We start from the raw sequence: 22,916 nt of genomic DNA on the forward strand, positions 1-22,916 counted from the left end.
CCCCCCGGGGATACCCCCCTTATGCTCCCCCCAATCCCCCCTCCCCTGCACCAATGTCACCCCAAACAACCCCTCCAGGCTCCGACCCCCCCGCCAAGGAAAACACCCGAGAGGGGGCTGAGGGGGCAAAAATCTTCCCCCCCACCTCCCCCAAGGGCACCTTGAAGCCCCACAATGCCAGAAGCTTGCTGGGGGGGGTGGGCAGCACTTTTTTTGGGGGTGGGGGACACACAAGAGGCCACCAGCAGCCCCAGGGCCTGGCCGGGGTGCTGGGACACGGGGGTCCTTGCCCCCCTTCCCGTGGACACACGTCACGGGGGGGTGGGTGGCGTGGGGGGGCGCGGGCAGGCGGGTGCCCACCCCGGGGCGCGGGGCGAGCGCGGGTGGGCGGCTGGCGGCTGGCGCTGCCGTTGCCATGGGGACCGTGGGCGGCCGTGGGGGCCTGCGCCGAGCCCGCTTCTATTTGTGCATCGCCAGTGAGAGATTTCGGCGCCCGGCGCGGTGGAGATGGCGGGGGGGGGGACACAGGGAGGTGGGGAGCAGTGGGGCGAGACCCCGAGGTCGGCACCCCCAACAAACCACCAGGCAGCTGGTGCCCACCCCACCAAATCCAGACCCCTCACCCTGGGATCCCACATCCCCCCCCCCCCCCCCCCCAGAGGACCCCAAAATCCAGCCCCCGCCATGGTGAGGGTGTGACCCCGCCCCCAGGGCCCCCCCCGGGGGACATGAGGGGCCACCTGCAGACTTTCCCCTCCGGTGTCCCCGTCCCCAACCTTTAAGTGCGGTGGAGCTGGGGGGGTCGGGGCACACGGGTCCCCCCGGGGTGGTGGCACCGAATCAATCGCAGGCCCCGCGCTCGAGAAACGTGTTTATTGCAAACCAAGGGGAAAGGGTGGGGGGGGGGGTGCAAGGTGATGGCTGGGGACCCCCAGCCCACACACCCCATGGTGGGGGCTGCTGGGAAGCTGCACGAGCCAGGCTGGGCGTGGGGGGGACCCCAGGGCTCCCATGTCCCCCCCTCCCAGCCCCCAACGTGCCATGCTGAGGAAGCTCCACTTCTGGGGCTACTGCCCACTGGTATGGGGGGGCTGGTGGCCATGAGGGCCGGGCCTGTAGCCCCTGCAAGGACCCCCTCCCCCCCTGTGGTTTTGTGGGTGACAGCCCCACTGCTCCCTGCCCACCCCCCAGAGGAAGGGGGGAAGCAAACCCCAGGGGCTGGCGGGGGGGCTCCGGTGTACCCCAGACCCCCTCCAGCGATGGGCTGAAGTGGGGTGAACCCGGGAGAACACACCCCCCCACCCCCGCAGCACTGGAGACCCCAGAGCAGGGCCCAGCAAGGGGAGTTGGGGGTGCCAGGCAGGCAGGGCGCAGGCAGGGACAGGCTCTCCCCCCACATGCCCCCTCCCATCCCCGCTGCCCGTACCCGGGGCTGCGGAGAGCACAGCCCCACTGCCAGGGCGGGGAGGGATCTGCACCCCCAGAAGCCCAAAAAGAAGCATCCTCAGCCACCAGAAATAATAATTATGTCACCCAACGAGCTCCGTCTAATTCCGGAAAAACAACAGAGCCGTCGCCAGCGCGAGGCGAGGAGAGGAGAAGGGTCCCAGCCGCTCGGGTTGCCTTGGTGACGGGACGTAAATCTGCATTCGCCAGGTTTCCCCGCACGCAGAGCAAACCGCCGGGCCCGGTGCCGGCGCAGGGTGCTGGGAGGGGGCTGGCGAGGGGGTTACGATCACCAGAGTCGGGTGCGAGGGTCCCGGGTGGGTGTCCGGGTGGGTTTCTCCTCTCCCCACTTCGGTTCTTGGCTTTTCACCGCCGTCAAAACTGCACGGCACCAGGGGAGATGTTGAACATGGAGGGGTCGAATTTCTGGCCGCGGAAGGGGGAGCCCTCGGTGTCCCAGCCCTTCTTCAGCATCTCGTGCACCTTCTGCAAAGAGGCCACAGGCTCCCATCAGGCCGGGGCTGACCCCCCCGCCTCGCCCTCCCCAGCACCCCAGCGGAGGGTATGGGCTCAGCCCGCAGGTGTCAAGGCTGTGTGGCCCCCCCGATGCACCGCAGGGTGTCGTGGGGTTCAGCAACGGGCACCCCTCCACCCTGGGTGACGACAGCAGCGATTCCCAAGGGCGCACAACCACCGCCCTGCTTCACCCACCCCCTCCCCTCTCGCCCGCCCGGGGCACACGGGGCCGGAAGGCAGCGACGGGCGGTGAAGGGCGGCTCCATGCTCCGGCTGAACCCGGACCCGCGCGGGATGAACCCGGAGCAGAGCGGGGAGGCGGCAGCGCCGGGGGGAAGCGCAGGGGTGCGGGACCAGCACAGCGGGGTCTGGGTTCACAGGCGCCTGCCAGGGCACTGGGAAGGGGAAGACAGGAGCCTGCGGGCTAAAGACAGTGACTAGCAGAATCTCACCCCCCCCAAAATGGAGGTGTGGGGGGACGCTGGGTGAGGAGGAGCTCTGAGATGAGCAGAGGTGTGAGCTGCCCCATGCTCCAGCCCTTTTATCAGAGATGGGACCCACGGAGGAGCCAGAGGGCACGTGGCAGGGCTGTGCTGATGGCGCGGGGTGGCTAGCACTTACCAGCTCGTGGCTCTGGGGCTTGCCCTGCAGCTTCTGGTGGTAGTCGAAGGTGAGGCGGTCCAGCACAGCGTGCTCCTCCTCATCCACCGTGGCCATGGAACGCTCCTTGTTGATCTTGTCGATGTCGATCTGCTCCTCGCCCTCCAGGATGGCGTTCCACCAGTACTCGTCTCCTTTGTTCAGGTTGATCTGAGGACGAGGTGTGGGTCAGAGAGTGGGGAGAGGAGCCCCTGTCCTGTCCCTGGGACGTGTGACCCCCCACCTGCCCCACACCTCCATGGCAGCCACCAACCGAGCCCCCTCCATGGCTGGTGGAGGGGCAGAGCACTCGGCCCTTCCTCCCTCGGTGGTCCGAGGGCTCTGCACAGCTCTGACGTGGCCCTTCACAGCCCCTGCTCAGGCCTCTGGGCCGGACAGCGCAGCTGAAACCTTGGCCCATGCCACAGCCTCAGGCAGGGACAGGCATCCTCCGCGCAGGTAACGCCGGCCTGGAGCCACACAGCTGGTGCAGCAGCAGCAGCAACATGGTCCAGGGCCCAGAGAGCCAGGCTGGCTCGTCTGCAGCCACCCAGGAGCTGAGAGCCCAAAGGACCCGTCAGATGAAGAGGCCCTTGCCCAGCAGGGGCTAAGGCCAGGGCTCCTGCATCGCAGCGCTGCCATGTCGCATTTTGCTAACCCAGAAGGAGCCGTCGCCTGGGCTCCTCTGGGGCTTGCCCCATGGGTGGGAGTGTGGGCGCCAAAGGAGGCGAAAATCCCAGAACCCTCTGGGTTGGAAAAGCCCTTGCAGCTCCTCCAGCCCAACCATGACCCTCACCCTGACCCTTCCCAACTCCCCCAGATCCATCAGCGCTGGGGCAGCCCAACTCTTCAACCCCTCCAGGGATCCCGGGGACTCCCCCCTGCCCTGGGCAGCCCATTCCAACGCCCAACAGCCCCTTCTGCACAGAAATCCTTCCTCAGAGCCAGCCTGACCCTGCCCTGGGCAGCTTGAGGCCATTCCCTCGGGGCCTGGCGCTGGGGCCTTGGCTCCAGAGACTCATCCCCCCTCTCTGCCCCCTCCTGGCAGGGAGTTGCAGAGGGCCAGGAGGTCTCCCCTCAGCCTCCTCTTCTCCAGACTGAACCCCCCCAGTTCCCCCAGCCGCTCCCCAGCAGACCTGTGCTCCAGACCCTGCCCCAGCTCCGTTGCCCTTCTCTGGCCACGCTCGAGTCATTCAATGGCCTTTTGGGGTGAGGGGCCCAGAACTGAACCCAGGAATCGAGGGGCGGCCTCCCCAGTGCCGAGCACAGGGCTCAGATCCCTTCCCTGTCCCTGCTGGCCACGCCAGGGCTGGTACAAGCCAGGATGCCACTGGCCTTCTTGGCCACCTGGGCACACTGCTGGCTCCTGTTCAGCCGGCTGGCAACCAACACCCCCAGGTCCCTCTCTGACTGGCAGCTTTAAAATGTCACCAGCCACCCAGTGACACCCCTGCTCGCCGCCAGCACCCACCTCCTGTGGCACCATGGCCCGTCGGCCAGCCCCACAGGGATGGTCCGAGGACAGGGGACATCCCCTCTCCTCCAGCCAACATCCACACTGGCAAAAGCCACGGCGCCTTGCGTGGGACCGTCTGGCCAGAGGGGCTGTGCCGAGTCTCAGTGAGTGCTAGCGTGACCATGGGGCATCCCGCACTGGGAACCCTGACTCGCTTTTCTTTTTTCCAGGAGGGGTGGGCTTCTTTCTCTTGTATTATTTTAGCAATAATCCCAGCAGCAAGGAAGATTTATGGCGTTCGTCGGCCTCTCTGCAAAATCATCGATAAAGGCAGACAATACAATTTACTCAAACCTCCCTGGAAGCTCAACAGCTCTGGAGGGGAAAACACGGGCAGCCATTAAAGTTACAGAGCCGGGCGTCTCTCCACGGTGCAAAGAAAATGAACCAATTAATACGGGAGGGGGTGGCTGGGGCTTAATCCTTCTGGGAGAGCAGAGCCGGTAAAATATTCCGGCTCGGGGAAGGCGTTAGTTTTTCTAGCTAGACAGGCATGCTTGTTCTTCTCTTAATTGCACAGTTCCACTTTCCAGGGGAGGAAGAACCGCTGAGGGTTTGCTCATGGGCTTCCCAGCCCTGGGTGGGCGGGTGGGGGAACGGCGAGCTTCCCCGGGAACATCGTCCCCTCGGCGTGAGAGGAGCCGTGGGTCAGCAAGGCCCCAGCAGCCCAAGCCTGTGGCGGGAGCACCCTCTGGGCTGGCTGCTGCTCCCCTGGGTTTGAAACAAGAAATATGTCCCCCACGGGGCTGCCAGTGAGGTGTGAGCTTCCCCGGCGATGGCTCTGGTGGGAGCCGTGCTCTCACGGCGTCGCGGCTGAGCGTGCACAGCAAGGGAACATCCCCGCCAGAGCCCGGCCGGAGCAGAGCGGTGAACGGACACTGGAGGACTTCGTGGCTTATCAGGCATCCCCCCCCCCTCCACCCCAGAGCACCCCTCTTTTCTCCCTTCCCTACCAAATCCCCTTCCTCCCCCAGCGCCCCCCTGCCAGCAGACCCCAGGGAACCCCCCAGAGGCACAAACCAGGTGGGAAACACCCACGAGACCCCAGTCCCCCTCATCCGCAGACCACCCCCGGCGAAAGACAGCGGAGGTGCCGCCGGGAGCGCCAGCCCGGGGATCCTTTCCTCCTCCCCACCCCATGCGTGGCCCTCGCTTTATTTACCGCATACTGTTTCCCACCCTGCTGGGAAGACAGAATTATTCACTTCCTCGCCAGCTTTTCTGCGGTGCACATCGCTACAGCGCTGAGTGCTTTGCAAACAATAATTAATTAACCTCTGCAGCCCGCCTTGTGCGCACGGGGGAATTTGCTCATCCCCCTTTATTCCGAGGGGAGAGATGTAAAAGTGGGACTCGCTCCAAGGTGGGAGCCCCACTTTCCTCTGCGAGCCTCTGAAATGCCCGCAGGCCAGGGCAAAGCTCTAGCACCTTGAGTCTGGGGTTTCATGGTTCAAAGCGGTGCTGGAGCACTCGCTGCGGACAGGTCCGACCCCTGGGAGGGGAAGCACAGACTCAGGTTGATCTCTCAGTCGTGTTTCTGCCAACAGTCTCTGTTGATTCAGCCCGTCGCTCGGCCGGGCACGTGGGCTACGAGAGCTTGGGGTGATGGAGACGCAGGCGGGAGCCTCAGTGAGCGCTTGAGTGCGAGAGGGTCAAGGTAAAGGAGAACCGAGAGACTGTGGCAGCTCATTGGGCTCAGCCCAGGCAGGGCGATGCCCTGAGAGCACCAGCCCTCACCCACCCACGGAGGAAGGAGCCAGCACTCGACTGACAGCACCACGCAAGGCTTCATGTTCCCTTGGGGAGCGCTCTGGAAACCCTGAGGGGGTTTCTCAAGGACAAATCTTGACCCGATTATACTTCTCGCTTCGAGACAAGGCAAAAGCTTTTGCCCACACTTGAAGCTGCCGCTACAAGTTTCCCAGCCGACAGCTCAGCCCGACCCTCCAGGATCCTAGAAATGCTAGTGGCCGTTTGCCAGAGGAAGGATCGGGTTTGTGCAGCATGCCCGGGCTCTCGGTCAGACTTCAGCTCTGCTTTTTAGGCTGCCGGGTCCCAAAGGGCCTCCTGGGTTGCAGGGAGATCCTTCACTCACAGCCAGAAGGAGTAAAAACCCATCCGAGTCTTTTGGGGTGCGCAGGGAGGCAGGAGCAGCCTCTGCAAGGGCGGCCTGAGGAGCGGAAGGCTTGCAGGGGGGACATCCAAAGCCAGCAGCGTCCCTGTGCCACAGCGCCTGTGCTCCCAGGGCCGTCAGCCACGCGGGAAGGGGCTGCTCACACACTGACACACTCGGCAAAGCCCGGGGCCAGGTGAGGATGGAGCACAAGGAGGATTGTTGCAGGTGGAGGTGGGCACGTGGGAGGAACGGGACACTCAGCAGGGCTGTCTGTGGCCAGGAGGGATCCTCCGGCAGCACACAAAGAGGGTGACAGGCGTCACTGGCGTGGACACGGTGTCATGTCACACCTCCACGCCCTGCCAGGAAGGTCACAAGCCTTCGCTGCTGGTGCTGGGCTTTGTATGGTGTGAGGATCCTTCTCCGATTCTAAATACCTTGTCAGAGCTGGAGAGATGCTACCAAGGGATATAAGTAGGTCTTGGAAAAACAACCTCTCACCACCTGCTTTCCTTCTGGAACAACAGCAGCCGTCACCCCAAAAGTCAGCAGGAGATGTTTAGGGGGTACAGAGAAGGCAGCAGACGATGTTTCCAGCAGCGTGTGGAGGGCGGGGCAGAGGGAGGGCACCATGGATTGTTATTAACTTGGCCTCGCTGCTCAGGAGATGACAAGCTGAAGACTGTAATAGCTGTTCAAGGCAGGACTTGGTGACAAAAGCCCAAGTGTGGATAACAAATGCTGGAGAGGAGGAGAAAAAGAGAGGGAACGGGGGGAAAAAAATCCTCAACAACGAAAATAATCCCAAAATGTGTTGTGCACAACACCCAGCGGAGATTTCTAAAAACAGTTTGTGCAAAGTTATTTTAATCTCACTTTTGACAAGTGAGCGGGTGTGACTGAGAAGGGAGAGCACAGGGATTACACCCAGGACCCGGGCTTCGGCGCAGCACCAGAGGGACACTATCCCGAGGTGTGGACAGAGCCCCCGTGGAGACGCCGCGGGTTTCAGCAGAGCTCCGCTTCGAAATGACGCCGCTGGGTTTGTGCCATGGCCGGGTGTCACACACACCACGAGCGTGCCAAAGGACGAGATGGGAAACACATTGGTGTTCAGCCCAGGCTCGGGCAGGAAGAACCTCACAGAGCAGGAGGGGAAAGGCAGAGTGGGAAGAGGGGAGCACCGGGGCTGCTGGAGAGCGGGCAGACGTGTGGTGAGAAGGAGGAATTGATGGGAACACCAGGCAGGATGGGAAAGCAGTGCTGGGATGCGTTAAAGAGGCATCTTAGGATAAGAGAAGGGAGGCCAGTGAGCAGCCATCTCAGAAGGGAGCTGAGCAGGGGCAGGGGAAGCCAAGGAGATGAAAGGTGGCTGTAAGAGCAGCCCGGAGAGCACAGGGATCTTGATGAGCCCAGATGTCCAGATGTCCTGCAAGAGCACACGGGACTCAGCAGCCTCTCTGCACAGAACCGGGACTTGTTCAGATGGACAAGTCCAAGCAGGAGAGATTTCACCTTGGCACATGGATCAAGCTCTGCCCGCATGGATTACCTCAACTCCCAGACCACAAAAACACAAGCACAAGTTTTTTTCTCCAGACAGAGCCACTGAGGTGCCCCAAGCAGTAACCAAGGCAGCCACGATCCCCTCGGACGATTCCGGCACTGGCGCTGGGTGGCTGCATCCCCACTGGTTTCGGCTGCATCCCCACCCTGCCAGGGCACGCCATGCCCCGGGCGCCAGGGGGGGAAGCCAGGTAGAACCTTGTGGCACCTTGTAGGACGACAACACTCCTGACTGGCACATTCGGAGTTTGCACGGAACTGCGCAACATGTGGACGCACAGACTCGGGTAAGAAAGGGCCCGTACTCCCCGTCAGCTCTCCAACCAAACCCAAACAGCTCTTGTCCAGTCCTCTCCCAGGCGCTGAACAAAGCGATTCATTAACACATGGCTGGGTGTCTCCTGATGAATGAATTGGGAGGAGTCACAAACCACTTTTGGCTACTCTGCGCATGGAAAAAGGAGATGCTCTTGGGCGAGAATTACTCACTCTGCTCCAGTTACCTTACAATTCTTCAAGCGAAATTTCATCCCACCATCAATATGTTGGCAGCCAGCTGGAGATCCTCACAACCCTGCGCTCGTGCTAATTCAAGGCAAGACCCAGCTCTAGGGCTGGAGGCAATGGGACCGCTCCCTGCGCTGCCCGCGGCCGACCCAGAAGGCCCCGAGTCTCGCTGCCCCCGCGCCGTTCCCATCCTCCTCCAGCACCAGGTATTTAACCAACATTGCCTCCCTTGCTGATCCTGGGAACACCCACCGGGGACGCCCATCCACGCCACAGAGCAGCCACCCCACTGGGCACCTCCTCTTGGATGGGTTTACTCTTTCCCAGGATTGTTTCTTTTTCCAGATCAACTAATTCTCAAGAAGCAGAAGAACACTGAAAAAAGGCAGGTTAATGATGCCACTGCCTCCTTTTTCACATCTTTTCAATGGTCTAATGGAGTCCGAGAAGCTCCCCTCTCCTGCAGAGACCTCACCCTTTTGACACCATCCCGGGGTGCATCCACAGGGATCTGTAGAGGCCAGGCAGTAGCCGTGCAGCCTCACACCACCTCAGCACCTCAGCCTCTGGCAGCACGTTCCCACTTGGTTTCCCACTGTGGGGGTTTGGCTTTGGGTGCCCGTCTGCTGTCACCCTCGTGACACACGGCAGAAGGCTTGAAGCCCACTCCATTGCTTGCAGGGACGGTGTTGCCTGTACAGGGTCAGGAACAGCCTCACCTGCCTGCCCCAGGCAGTCGGTATCCCCTCCTGGGGCTCCTGACAGCCTTCAGATGCCTGAAACAATTCTGGGAAAGCCTCTGGGTGAAAAAGGAGAGGGCAAAGATCACAGAATCACGGAATCACTCAGGTTGGAAAAGCCCCTCGGGATCATCGAGTCCAACCCTCAGCCCGACTCTACAAAGTTCTCCCCTACCCCACATCCCCCACAGCTCATCCCAATGGCCCTGAAACCCCCCCAGGGATGGGGACTCCCCCTTCCCTGGGCAGCCTGTTCCACTCTCTGACCACTCTTGCTGGGAAACATTTTCTCCTCCTGCCCAGCCTGACCCTCCCCTGTGGCAGTTTCCAGCCGTTCCCTCTTGTCCTGTCCCTGATCCCCTGGGAGCAGAGCCCAGCCCCAGCCTCTCTGCAATGTCCTCTCAGGAGCTGCAGAGAGGGATGAGGGCTCCCCTCAGCCTCCTCCTCCTCACACTGAACACTCCCAGCTCCTTCACTGCCTCCTCACAGGATTGATTCTCCAGCCCCTCACCAGCCTCGCTGCCCTCCTCTGCCCTCGCTCCAGCCCCTCCAGATCTCTCTCGTACTGAGGTGCCCAAACCTGGACACAACCTCCAGGTGTGGCCTCCCCAGTGCAGAGCACAGGGGGACTGTCACCTCCCTCCTTCTGCTGGTCACACTAGTGCTGATACAAGCCAGGAGGCCGTTGGCTTTCTTGGCCACCCAGGCACACTGCTGGCTCATGGTCAGCTGATGGCCACAGGTGGCAAAACCCCACTCCCCTCACAATCCTGGCCCCAAAACTCACACAGGACTTTGGCAACTGTTTGACCCTTGAGAATTCAGGCTGATGGGCAACAATGGAACCCCTGGGACAGCTTCAGCTGTGGACACAGCCACAGGACAACAGAACTCACACCCTCAGCCTGGGCATCTGGAGCAGACCAGGAACGAGCCACAAGACTGGGAACCCACCAGTAACACACTGCTGGGCAGCAACAGCCCCTGAAACACCCTGACAGGGGAGATTCGTGGTGCTGGTCTGGCAGGCACACAGCGAGTCATAGTGCCTGCTGGAGGCAAACAGAGAAGCAGCCACAGCAACCGCTTCAATCGACAAAAGTAAGAAACCCGGGGCAGGACAGAAATGAATGGCAGGGATCAGGCATCTGCTGGGATGCTGGGGTAGGACTGGGGCCAGGAGAGTCAGAGGCCGAAGCCAGCAAGGACAGATTCAGAGCACCAGCACCGTGGTGCAGCACCACGGCCTCTCTCTGCTGGCAGAGCCCATGTGCCAGGATCAGGGGACAGTGATCATGGCGAGATAAGAGATGTGCTCCCACCACTGCAGCCTGGAGCGTGGGGACCCTCCTCGTCCAACCCGATGGATGTGTGGCTCACCCGGAGGGGCAGCTCAGGACCTGGAGGTGAGGCACGACACAAGGGCAAGGGCAGAGTGAGCTGGGTGTTGGATGGGGAAAGCCAGACACGTTCAGATCTAGCTCAAACTTCCAGCTGCCCCCGTCTTCCAGGTCAAGCCCAGCGGAGCTGCAAGCCAAGGTGCGGACTGTCCTTACCAAAATGCACTTCCCTGGCTCCAGGCTCCAGAGGGAACTCTCCGTGTTGATCTTGTGGGTGAGTTTCCCTTCCATCAGGACATGCTGGCTGCTCCCCTCCAGCACTGCTACGCGAATCGTGCTGCTGCTGATATCCACAGACACCTGGAAACACAGACAGAGAGAAAATAATCAGGAAGGTTCCTCTTGCCCTTTTCCTATGCTAGTTGGGGTGTGGGGTCAAGTGCACTTGCTGGGGATGAGAGAGAGAGAAGAGCTTTCAGACCTGCATGTAGCAGGAGGGTGGGAATCCCGCTGTCATTGCAGAGCAAATAGCAACAGATTTGAGGAGAAATGAAACCTCTAGAGAAAAAAAAAAAGGCAGCAGGACCCAGCAGACGGAGCTCCAGAAGAGTTCAAGGTAGCTGGTTCTGCCACTGCGACTGCCCCGTGCCTCAGTTTCCCTGCAGAGAAACCCAGCAATGCCACAGGCCTCCTCCACAGAGCACCCAAAGGTTGGACACCCACGTGCTGCGACCAAGCTCTTTAAGGAGCACAGTGGGTGCCCGGCCATCCCGGCGATGAGCCGGGCATGGCTGTGTGTCTTCCTGGGGGGCGAGTGCTTCCCTGTGGAGCGGGAGCAATTCGGGGATTTCTACACCAGGAAAGGCTGCAGTCCTGCTGCACTGCACCGAAAGCACACTCCTTGGCTCTGCTTCTGCTGCCAGAGCCAGCGCTGGGCTCAGCCCAGGCCTCCCGTCGGGCGTGCGAGGAGGGGCCGCGTGCGGGAGGGCCGCTGCGGCATGGCTCCCCTTCTCCCCGCCACGGGGCGAGGGGACGAGGCAGCCCCGTCCCCCGGGAAGGGGGCCAGCCCCCGCCTGCAGCAGCCATATGGGGAGCCCTGCTTCGACCTGCCGCGGAGGTGGCATGGCTCTCTCCCGGGGAGGCAGAGGCAGGCTGTGACTTCGCTGCGCAGCACACAGTACCCTCGGTCTCCAGAGAGACCATATGCTCCCTCCTTTCCCCTTTGGCCCTGAGCTGCTGCCAGCAGAGAGCCCGAGCCAGGCCGGAGGACTAAGGGAAGACCTGGCTGGGAGGAGGCAGGTTTGTGGTCCCCGGCGTTGCCCTGTCTCTGGCCTGAGAGGAGGAGACTGCAGTGAGATTTGCCTGCATTCTCTCCCAGAGTTCCCCCAGATCTTCCTCCCGCTCTGCAGATCTCATTTGAAATGTTATTACATTATCCATTACCTAGGAGATTTCCAGCGGCTCACTAGCTCCACGCAGGCAACAGAGAGGCAAAGCTGCTCCAGCCAGGGAGGGCACCACAGCTGCATCTAATTGATGCCACCCAGATAAAGCCCCCAAACCCGCTGTGTGTGACAGGGAGCTGCCAGGGCTTCAACAAGAGCAGAGGAAGCCCAGCAGACACACCGCAGGGGGACACCAGGGCTGAGCTCCGATGCCGAAGGCTGGGAGCAGCACTGCAGTCACAGGGGCTCAGGGAAGGGATGTGAGCTGCATCTCTGCCAGACAGGAGAGAAGAGACCTGGCTTTCACTTGGCATGTGGCTGCAGACAGCCTCTGCGAAAGCAGCTCCTCCTGGATGGGAAATATCTCCGAAGAGGCTGCAGCACGAGGCAGCTTCCTCCAGCCCCGGGCTGAGGCCTCACCGCAAGGACGAGATGCAGGGATGAGGCTCTGCTCTCTGCCACCACCGACTGTCCTGGTCCCCAGCACAGGGCCTGCCCAGAAGGGATCAAGGGGAAAAAAGCAAGGTGACCCCCAAGTCGCCTTCTGGGGGGGCTTCTCTGGGGTGTGGAGGGCCAGGAAGGCTGGAGATATGGAAGGCACAGATGCAGCATCGCAGCTGTGGGATCCACAGGAGCAATCAAATGTGAGAGGGGTTTTATTCCAAGGTGGCTGCACAGGACAGGTGGTGGGGCTAAGGGACATCTTTGAGGTGGCTCTGGGACCAGCAGGGCGTTAGAAGAAGGAGCGGAGAAACCCAAGTGGAAGAAGAGATCCAAACCAGGCAGCCTTAACCCAGTCACTCCACTGCGCAACCAGCCAGCGCCAGAAGCAGTCGCAACACCCGCTTCTAACCTGCAGCCAGCAAAACGGCCCCTCACCCAGGCAGTGACAGGGAATGGGAGCAAAGGACACACCGCTGGAGAGCCCTGACCCCACCTTGTGTGAAGAGAAATGTCTGAGAGGACTTATGTGTGCATGTGGTGGTGCCCAGAGAACACAGGGTTTGGCGCACGTGGGCAGCGAGTCCTTCTGATGTGCTTTGGTGGAAAAACTGCCTCTACTCAGCTTCCCCACTCCGCCTGGGAGGGTGGCCGGGCTCTCTGAGGGGCTGCCCTTCCTCCCTCCACCCCGCGCTGTCCAAACCATCCCGCTGCGCTGCGCTGAGGGCACGCAAGGTCGGCAAAGCCGGGCTTTGCCAGAACCGGGCATGGCCAGCTCGCCCCAGACCCCAGGCAGGGGCTGGGGGGAAGCCAAGGGCAATCCCTGGGCAAACACATCATCCCGGCAGCGCAGCCATGAGCAGGGGCACCCCAGAGGCTCTGAGGCTGCTCATCCCCTACCACACGCTCCCCACCAGCACCTCTCTGCTCCCCCAAACGCTTGCCTTTCCCGGCGCTCGGGAGGAAACTCAGCTCACAGCTCTCTGCCGTGGCTTTTCCACCACAGTAATTTCTGTGCACACTAGAACGCCCACACCCGCCCCCGCAAATCAAACAAGCAAACACAAACCTATGAAGGAATCTAGCTCGTCTCCTCCGAGCCAGGCAAAAAGAGAGGCTTGTTGTCATTATCTCTATTTAAGTGCTCGGGAAGCGCTCGGATCCATGGGCCCCTGTTGCGCCTGTAAGTAGATCAGAGAGGTGGAGAGCGCAGAGGAAGATGCTCCCACCTACCCCATCGCCCATTCCTGCTCCACGGACACTTCTCTGGAGCTCCATACAAGGAAACCTTAAGCTCACCCGAGTGAAAATGTGCCATAGCAACAGACTGAATCCAAAAAAGTGTCATAAGGAAGATTTTGAGCAGCATTAGAGCTGGGCGCACTCTGAGCCCAGGGACCAAACAGGAGATTTTTAATCTTGCCTTGGCAGGCAGAAGCCAAAAACCTGGTAATTTTTAAAAAAGATGAAGCTGTGTGGTGAATGTAGGGGAATGCTTCTCTTTTGCAGGAACCCATCAACAATGCATCCAAAGTCCATTGAGCTTTAAAATGGCTCTGAACCATCCTGCTTTGGCCCGTGACCCAATCTATCCACTTCCAGTCCCCTGAGACTGAAAGAGATTTAAAGAATCACTTTAAAATGAAAACTTGGCTGCCAAGAGGAGCCCCAGGAGGGATGTACGAACCAAACACCAGGAGATGCAGAGCAAGGATAAGGGAAGTCCAATATCTGAACAATCGATTGCCCCAAGAGGGCAGCGCAGGTAGAAACTGGGGCCAGGGCAGGCAGAGCTGCGCCACAGGCAACTGCGTGGGAAGGAGCTGCCTGGATCACGACCCCCACGGACACGCAGGGGCTCTTCTGCAGCCATGGCACAGTCTCAAGATGAGGAAAGGTCAGAAAAGCGCATCCTGTCCCTGCTCCTCCGAGAGCCTGCAAGGACCCCACAAGTCCGGGTGGCAAAGGATGGGGTAGACAAAGCCTGATGCTCTTTTTTTTGGCGAGAAGAAAACTCCCCTGGCACAAAGGGCACTTCCCTGGGCTGGGAGAGGCATCGTGATGGCAATGTGATGCAGAAGGATGGAACATCCGTCTGGACGCCCCCGAATCCTTCCAAGAAACAGCCTGGGTTTGTTTTAGAGACCCACTGGGAGAGATGCATCTCCTGGTCTCCCTGCTGTCCCCGTGGCAGCCGTTTGCTCCCTCACCCCTCTGGTCTGGGTTGCTGTTGCCAATTACACTCTTTTGGCATGATCAGGAGCTGTGTAGGCTGGAGCCAGTGAACAAACCCAAGCATGCTCATTTTAGCCACCCTGGAAGCAGAGAAGAATGGGAGGTGGGGGAGCGTGGACTTCCCAAATGGAAAAATACAGGATCAGCCATGGGGAGGACAGCACTCTGGAAAGACAGTTCAAACTTCTAGGTCCAACTAACGCCAGCCATGGGAACACTCCTCTTGATTCCCTCACTGGGAGGCAACAGAAGTGGCGAAGGAAAAACAATGTGACCATGAATAGAGAAGCAAAGTTCCTGCCTGAGCCAAGGAGGGAGGCGAGACCTCCCTGCCAATGCAGGCAGCCCAGGAAAGGGTCTGGCTGCTCAGCCTGCACCCCAGCCCAAGATCCCTTCAGGTCAAGTCTCCCACGGGCTGTGACTGTCCCAGTTCCCGAGTGCCAGAGGAGCTGTTCCAGCAGCTCCCACTTGGAAACAAAAGGCAGGAGATACTCCAAGCCAGAGGGAGCGACCAGAGAAGGAGCGTCCATCCCCAGGCAGGCTCAGAAACCCGTATGTGTGTTTGCAGTCAGTGGAAGTGGAGAGAGAAAGAGCAAAAAGTGCCATGAGATGCCAGAGAACCCACCAGGGCTGGAGCAACAGGACACTGTATGAGCTGGGCCAGGCTGGGACCATCGGTCCCCACCAGCCACACACCCAGCACCAGAGAAAGAGGCACAACCGCATCCTGCTCCTTTATGAAGGACAAGGAGCCCTCCTGCTCCCAACACAGCTTCCTGGGAAAGCTGGGCAACCCAAGGGAAAAGGAAATGCTGAAAGACAACACCACGAACACCACTTTACCTGTTTGCCTTTTACGATGTGCTTGGGCACAGGCACTTTAATCTCCAGGTCGCTGTAGTCTTGGGACCAGGCATAATTCTCTCGCACAGCTCCGTTGTAGCTGTCGGGGTTTGTCTGGAACTGCTCCTGTCTCCTGAGGAGGAAGAAAGGGATGACATGCTAAGTACCGGACAGATCAGAGCCTGGAGAGAGCAGGAAACTTGAGAGCAGGGTACAAGAAGCAGAAAGGGAGGGCAGAGCCTCTGCTCAGCCATCCTGTGAACATCCCCAACGCTTCAGGCTGATGCTCAGTCTCTCCCTCACTGCTGGCCTGTCCAGGAAGGGAGAAGGTTCAGGTCAGCAGCCCCAGGACGCAGAGACCCCAGTCACCCTGCCCACTGCAGACAACCCACACACCCCTCCCCGCAGTGTGCTGCAATGCCAGTCAGGCTTCTAACGGGACAACTGGTGCCACACGATAATTTGGCTGCCCAAATTACATAGAGCTGACCCCTGGCTGGTTCAAGGCGCCTTCCCAGCTAAGTCTGCACAAGCACAGATCTCCCCTTCCCCTTCCCCTCCTCACTGTGTCCACCACACTCGTCATGGCTGGAGCACGGGACACCGTCAAGTGCCAGAAGGTGTGTGCTGCCTCCTGAGTCACTGCCATGGCTGCAGAGGTGGTGGCCCATCACTGTGACCTGGGTTCACCACAGAAAAACAGAGGTGGTTGTCCTCCTCCTGATTTTACTGTGTTTGAGAAAACCATCAGCTCTTGCGACCGGGGCTGTTAATGACACAGAGGTGGACGCCTGAGGAGCCAGCTTGGCGTGGCCCTGGGAGGGGGCAACTGGACGAGTGCATCATGAGTAACACTTTGAGCAAAACACTGCCACTCCCCGCTGCAGAGATCTCAGAAGGATGAGGAGGCGGCTCTGAGGGTAGGATAGGTTTTATCAAACCAATAAGCAATAATCAATACTGTGTTTCCAGCCAAGAATGGAGATCTCCATCACACCCATGGCCCTTTAAACTGCTAGCAGGCTGAGGATCTCTTCCATTGAAACCTCCCAGAGAGGGCTTTCAAATAAAATCAAATCTTTCCTAAAGATAGCTGTGGTGCTAACAAAAGGCAGAGTTATTTTAAAATGTTTTGATACGCACCTAGTCTTCAATCTGGAGCTGTATAAACATGGGGCTGCAGCGAGTTACGTAAGGGGGGGGGGGCCAGTGACGAGTGGCCCCGGGGGGGCAGCCGGCCCTGGGGACCACGTCTCCCCACGCCCCGTTGTCTTCTCGACACCCCCACACCGAGGGGCCTTGCCAGCACTGGGCGGGGGTGGCTTCCAGCAGCGTGGCGCCCTGAGGATTATGTAAGATCCATCGATTTTAATTAAATTAGGCTCTAAGACAGTCGGAGGGTGTTGTCAGAGGGCCTTTGTGTACATCACCCCCCCCACCCTCCACCCCCATTTTTTTTTTCTTGATGGTTTCACAGGGTTTTACCTGCCCTGTTACAACCACCTGCGCTCCAGCGTGGTTTCGATCCGGTTCCCCAGGCAGCACCAGGAGCTGGCAGCAGCTGCAGGCGCCCAGCCTCAGGCCGGCGATTTCGGGGGGCACCGCATCACTTTTTTTGGGCATTTTGGCCTTGCCTGGCGGTCGCCCATTGGGTGCCCATTGCCATGGAAACGGGGTTGGCATGGCAGCGCCGAACCAGCGCTGGCGCGGGTTGGCTCCAGCTGTCGGTTTCCCAACCGCCCCCGGAGTGTGGGAGTCGAACAGGCTGGAGGGCGAGAGGGGGGACGGTGCAGGCGACCGGGGTCTGCGGGGCCCCGCTCTCACCCCGTGAGAAGTAAAGGGGTTGAAATGAGGCAGCCTGTCCCCGAGCATCACCTTGTGTGTGCCCAGGTCCTCGCCTAGAGCCAGCCCAGCGCGGCACCTGGCCCCCTCTCAGGGCAGGATTGACCCAGAGGCAGTCCTGCGCAAGCCGCAGGCACAGCCGAGGGATGTTTCTCTCCCGGGTGAGGATCCGTGCACTGCCCGGGGCAGTTCGGCCAGTTATCTGCCCTCGCAGGATGTGTCCCTGTGCTGCAGGGCCTGCATGGGCACGGCCCAGGTCCACAAGGCTCCTGCCCTGCACCCCGACTCCCTCGGGCTACAAAAGTGTGTACGTGGCTGCACCGTAAACTGGAGCACAAACATGACCAGGGTTTAAAACCTGCTGGTTTTTTTCCTCCAAAGAGTGTTTCCTTCTAATCAGTGCGGACCTGAGCTGCCAGGTAGAGCTCACCACGATCCCTGAGGGAAGGCACGTTGGCTGGGAGTTGCCATCCCAAGTGTCACCAGCTCCCTGAGAGTGAGCAAAGAACCAGACAAGAACCAGCACATGGCTATTTACTTCCAGGCTGGTCCCCCCTCAGCCTTCCCTAGGAAAAGCTCGAAGGCTAAAGGGGAAGGTACCAAGCCCAGGCCCAGGCCAAGGCCTGTTAGAGCAGAAGCAGAGCATCAAAGATGGGAGAAAACCCATCAGCACAAAGGCAAGTGTGGGTAAGATGCCAGCTGCAAATGCCTCACGGCTACAGCACAAATAAATACAAGCCCAGGTCAGCCGCTCACTGCCACAGAGCCACCAGGTCTGTCCTTGTTGTGACTCTTCCTCGGGAGGAAAGTGCTGGGGCTGAGCACACCCCAGCCAGGCATGTTCTGTGTCTTTTAGCCCTCCCAAGAGCTCACCGAGCATGATTTCATTGTCCTGTGAGGGCACAAGTGGCTTCAGGGAAGCCCTGAGAGATGTCAGTGTCAACTGGGTTACTTCCACAGGGAAACTGAGGCAGGATTTGCTCTGCAATGACTCTGTCAAACTTCTCTTTGCATGGCATCGTTACTGAACAAGCAGTCTTCCTCCCAGCCCCGACCGTCCCCCGCGGGATGGCTCTGTCCTCACTCCCTCTGTGCCATGACTAGAGCAGCACGCCCAGTGACAGAGGGACGTTTCACAGCCACCTCTGCCTCCACACGCAGCCTGTTGGGATGACCTCTGCCCCTGCTACCTCGTCCTCATGGCCCTCCCACCCTGGCCAGGTGACACATGTCCCAGCCAAACCATCCCCGCACTCAGCTCACTTCAACAGGGAGAAGTTTCCCCTTGTGCCTAAACCTCCCACCAGCCGTGGCCACTTGTCCTGGGGGTGCGGGGACTGGCACCATCGCTTCCTTGCTCATTTTACCTAACAGCCAGCCCGAACCCCTCAGCCCTTCCCGCAAGCCACCACCACCAATCCCTGCTCCAGCTCAGCTTCTGACATTCAAAATCCTCAGATGTGAAACTAATGGGGTGACTTTGTGCCCCAAAACCAAATGACAGGAGAAACTCATGAAGGCCTTGGTAAATTTAACTGTCTGCTCTTGAGCAAATGAGGATTCGAGGTGATGAACACAGGCCTCAGCCTCGTTAGACGCCTCTGACAAACGGCTGACAGCTCCACCATCTCCTGGAGCAACTCTTCCTTTACTGGAGGTTTTCCAGCCAGATCCTTGCCTGGTCCAACTGTGCTTAGCACACGCCACCCTTCATGCCGGCAACACTCAAAAAATTGGACCCAGCTCCTTGGTTGGGAGGCAGCTTCCCTCGCCATCCGCAGGAGATGGCCCCAGCTCATGGCAAGCTGGGCCAAGCCGTGCCACCGTGCTGGAGATGGCTCTCCCGGCCAAACCCATCGCTTCAACAGCACCACCGTGCAGCAGGGGAGAGAATTTCCTGCACAAACACCATTGCCAAGAGATGTTCCCATCCCCAGACCCATCAGGAGAGGATTGAGGATGGACCCAGCGTGTGACGTAGGCTCATGGCAATCCTCCCAGCAGCCCAGTGACGGCGCAGGGTGTCACGGGGTGCCGCGGTCAGCCCTCCGGGATGCTGAACCACACGCCGGGCCGGGGCAGGCAATGGGACCACTGAGGAGAGGGAGGGTGAAAAAGCATCAGCTTTTAAACCCAAGGGTTTGGCACCGCGTGCACTTGGCTGCCGGGTGGTGGGGATGGTGTGGGTGGGTCTGTGTGTTCTGTCTTGTTCTATTTTTGCTCGCAATGTGTCATTTTGGGGGAGGTGAAACCTTTAACAATGCACCGTCGAGAAGCAGCCGATCTGTTTTCCACTCCTAGGAGCCGCACTGCATGGCTGCGCTGTCACCGCTCTCAGAGCCGTTTTCCCCGATGGGGTCAGACTCCGATGGCAGCAGGAGGGGGCTGGGACCAAGGAGAGGCAGTGGTGTCACCAGGAGGTGCCACTCGAGCCAGGCTGCCCCAGGCAGATCTGGCCCTGGCATGCAGGCTGGATGCCCGAGGGTCGAGCCGCACGCCAGGCCCCATGTACGGATTTCTGGGCATTTCTTATTCTGGGATTTCCAGCGCTGTGGGTTGGTGATGCACGATCAGCCGAGCGATGCGGAAACAGCGACAGAACAATCCTCTCCTCTGTGGACACTCGGCTGAATGCATTTCCACCCTCAGCGCAACAGCTCCAGCACCAGTTCTGCCAAAGCAGCGCCGGACACAAACCAAGAGCAGGAACCAAACACCGAAGGATCTGGTTTAATGTTTTATACAAGGAGAAGCAGAGCAGCTCACCGAGCTCGTCTTTACTGAGGATTTTTGGTGCAAGAATGCAAAAGTTGAGGAACAGTCACAGCAGCACAGGAGCTGCCGTCGTTCAGCCCGACGCTGCAGGCTGAGGTGGTGCAGGCGGTGGGAAAGTGGCATGGGAAGGAGTTAATATAGGCCTAATCCCAATGGACAGGGTTTTTTTTCCATAGAAAGAAGAAAAAAAATCCCAAGGATTTTTGGAACTACTTAAGGAAACTGATCCTCTTAGCCTGAAGCATCTCAGCTTTCTAACCCAGGATCCCTGCCCTGTCGGGAAGCAGGCTGATGGAAGTGTGGGATACTTGGGTTTTGCAGAGTCAGGCACGTCAACCCGACAGCCCGACATCCACCACGGCCGGGACCGGGAGCCTGCCTCAGACCCCTGGGCTCAGGGGGGCTCCTGCCCCTCGCCAGCCCCGCTGCTGCCGAGGGCCGGGACAGCTGATCCTCTCCAGCCACTTGGCATTCACAGAAAGCTTTGTCCAGGGCCAGAGCTGCTGCTTGCTCTTAGTCAAGGTGAATTATTTAGGCAGCTTTGAGGAAAACGTGTCAAGCCAGTTAAGTGATGCAGATGTGGAGGCGGGTGGAGAAGAGAAACAACCTCGACAGCCGAAGCTGAGCGAGCAGGACTGGCCGAGGTCGAAGAGGACGATGTGGGGAGCAAGCTGGGCTGGTGCTGCATGACAACCAACCCAGCATACGTGGAAATGGGAGACCTAGACCTGTTCCTTTCTGCAAAGCTGCTCCTGAAGGAAGCATTTATAACAGTTCTACCCTACCTGCACTCTGCCATCAACAACACAGACCATCAAGTCCCACAAGCATGTCCCAATCGCAAAAACAAGCCTCTCCGCTCCACGAGACCTTCCTCTGCTTAAAAAGAGGAAAACAGAGGGGAATAGTGGTGTACGGAGTCACCCTGCCAGGGAACAGCAGAGAAAAACCACCTCAGCTTTGTATTTTAACCACTGTCAGAGGCCCTGTGCAATGCATGAAACCTTTAAGCTTGAGAGGAAAGAATGGAAAGATCTCATTAAGTAATAATGACGTTCTGAGCAAGTAAGAAAAATCAGGCACAACGCGCCCGTGCTCCCAACCCAAATAAGCATGCAGCGAGCAGGGCCTTCCGGGGAGATGCACTGCACGCCGTCAGTCCAGCCAGCATTTATTGCAATGATCAGACATTTGGATCAAGGCTGCTGCTCCGTGACAGCAGCCTAGAGCGAGCGGCGTCCATCAACATAATTAATGCTGCGTCCCCGGCACCGCGATGACTCAAGGAGGCATCAAGAAGAGAAGCTGCTGCCGACATGCAAGTGCCTCGGGCAAGCTGCTGCGCTGCAAGGCAGCCAAGGGCTCTTCCCCGCTGAGCTGGTTGGGAGTGTCTGCCCTGGGGTGGGCTTCTCCAAGCCAGGTGCCTCTGCCGCAGCTCCTAGTGCCAGCGTCGGCAGGACCCGCGCCGTGGTGGAAGGGCTCTACCTCCCGCACGCTGTGGCCTCGCCATCTCCACCTCGACCCAGGCGCAGCGTTCAGATCTTCCTGTAGCTCACGACCAGCGTTGCTTGGCTCTAATCATCTCGCTGGGCTTTCCAGCAAGCAGGGAGGATGTTGTAGAGGAGGAACAAGAGAAGCGTTCACAGTTTGTCTCCCCGAAACTGCTGCAAGATGCTCAGCTCTGCTGCTGTGGGTAGCGCGGGGCTGCTGGGAACCAGCATCATATTGGCAGTCACTGTTGTCCTGTCCTGCTCCCGCCGGGCCCCTGGCAGCTCCAGGCCTTCACATGATCATAAATCCCCTCTACCTCCTGGGAAAGCACCCTGGACCGCCCCTGCATCCAGCCTTCCCAGCACTAAGCGGGCTGCATGGAGCCCACCAGGGTGGAAACCACTGCAGGAGAAGACAGGCAAGGGCTGGCTGAGCTGGGCAGGCAGAGCCCTCTCTGTGTCTCTACATGAAGGCCACATTTGCCCATGGCACCAAAATGCACGCTGGAATACAGAATTCCAGAGCTCCTGACTCCCAGCCCCCTGACTGTCAGCATGGCCCAATGAAAACTCAAAGCCACCTCAAGCCACGGGAAGGTCTGTGCACTCTTCAGAGCTTCCATCAAGCCCCAGCTTAAGCTGGACTACAGCCAGAGAGAGGAAACCCCATCTTTTAAGAGGAATTTGAAGAGGGTCAAACATACCCTCTGCTCCTCAGGATGCCAGCACAGGTGCTGGAGCAGTCAAGCAACAAGTAGAGAAGCCAGAAGTTTAACTTCTTCAGAAAGCTGCATTTCCAAAGCTGCAGGGATTGCGTGTGTGGAAAATACCAGGTTTGTGCTCCTTCTGCAAGCAAGCTGCGAAGAAGCCTCCCCCCCTCCAGATTTAACATCTTTTGGCATCAAAACACCAGGACTGCTGCACTTCATCTCTCTTCGTTTTGCCCGAGAAGCGCCGAGGCAGGAGTCGTGCTTACTGCGGGCTCTCAGCACCTTCGCTGAGGTCCTGGAGGCGCCCAGTGTTTCATAAAGGCTCCCTTTGTACAGAACACTTCAGTTAATTAGGTCTCCAGCAAAGCGTTAAGCAAGCTGAATACCAAACCCTTCCCTCTCACAGCTCAGTTCACACCCGCAGTCAACAAGCCTCAGGATCCACTCGGATCCACACCGTCGCTCTCTGGCTGTCAGCGAGTTCCAGCCCCCAGCGCAGCAGTGGGCCAGGGCTGGGGGGGGTGCCGGGGCTCTCCCAACCCGCAGGGTTTCTTCCAGCCCAGATGTGTTTGGGTTGCTGGGGGAGAACACTCCAAATCCAGCTGTGGAAGCTCTCCTTCACACCCAGAGTGGACAGAAGTTCATCAGGGGTTCCCCAATGGCCTGTCACCCCAGCTTCGGGGCTCCTGAGTGCACACCTGCAATGCGCAGCCTTGGTGGTCCTGCTCTCAAAAAACCCACTGAAAAAT

General features: G+C 59.3%; 1 protein-coding gene across 1 annotated transcript in view; it reads right to left on the reverse strand.

The window, feature by feature from the left end:
- Nucleotides 1-859: 859 nt before the first annotated feature.
- Nucleotides 860-22,916, reverse strand: part of NUDCD3 (NudC domain containing 3) — a 33,367-nt gene continuing 11,310 nt past the window's right edge. Inside the window, exons 3-6 of the mRNA XM_074928692.1 lie at nucleotides 15,351-15,483; nucleotides 10,603-10,746; nucleotides 2,584-2,772; nucleotides 860-1,932 (exon numbers count right to left, since the gene is read on the reverse strand). Coding sequence (XP_074784793.1) covers nucleotides 1,822-1,932; nucleotides 2,584-2,772; nucleotides 10,603-10,746; nucleotides 15,351-15,483 — 577 coding nt within the window. The 3' untranslated portion in view covers nucleotides 860-1,821. The remainder of the gene's footprint in view (nucleotides 1,933-2,583; nucleotides 2,773-10,602; nucleotides 10,747-15,350; nucleotides 15,484-22,916) is intronic.

This window comes from Athene noctua, chromosome 28 (assembly GCF_965140245.1).
Source record: "Athene noctua chromosome 28, bAthNoc1.hap1.1, whole genome shotgun sequence".
Classification (NCBI taxonomy): Eukaryota; Metazoa; Chordata; class Aves; order Strigiformes; family Strigidae; genus Athene; species Athene noctua.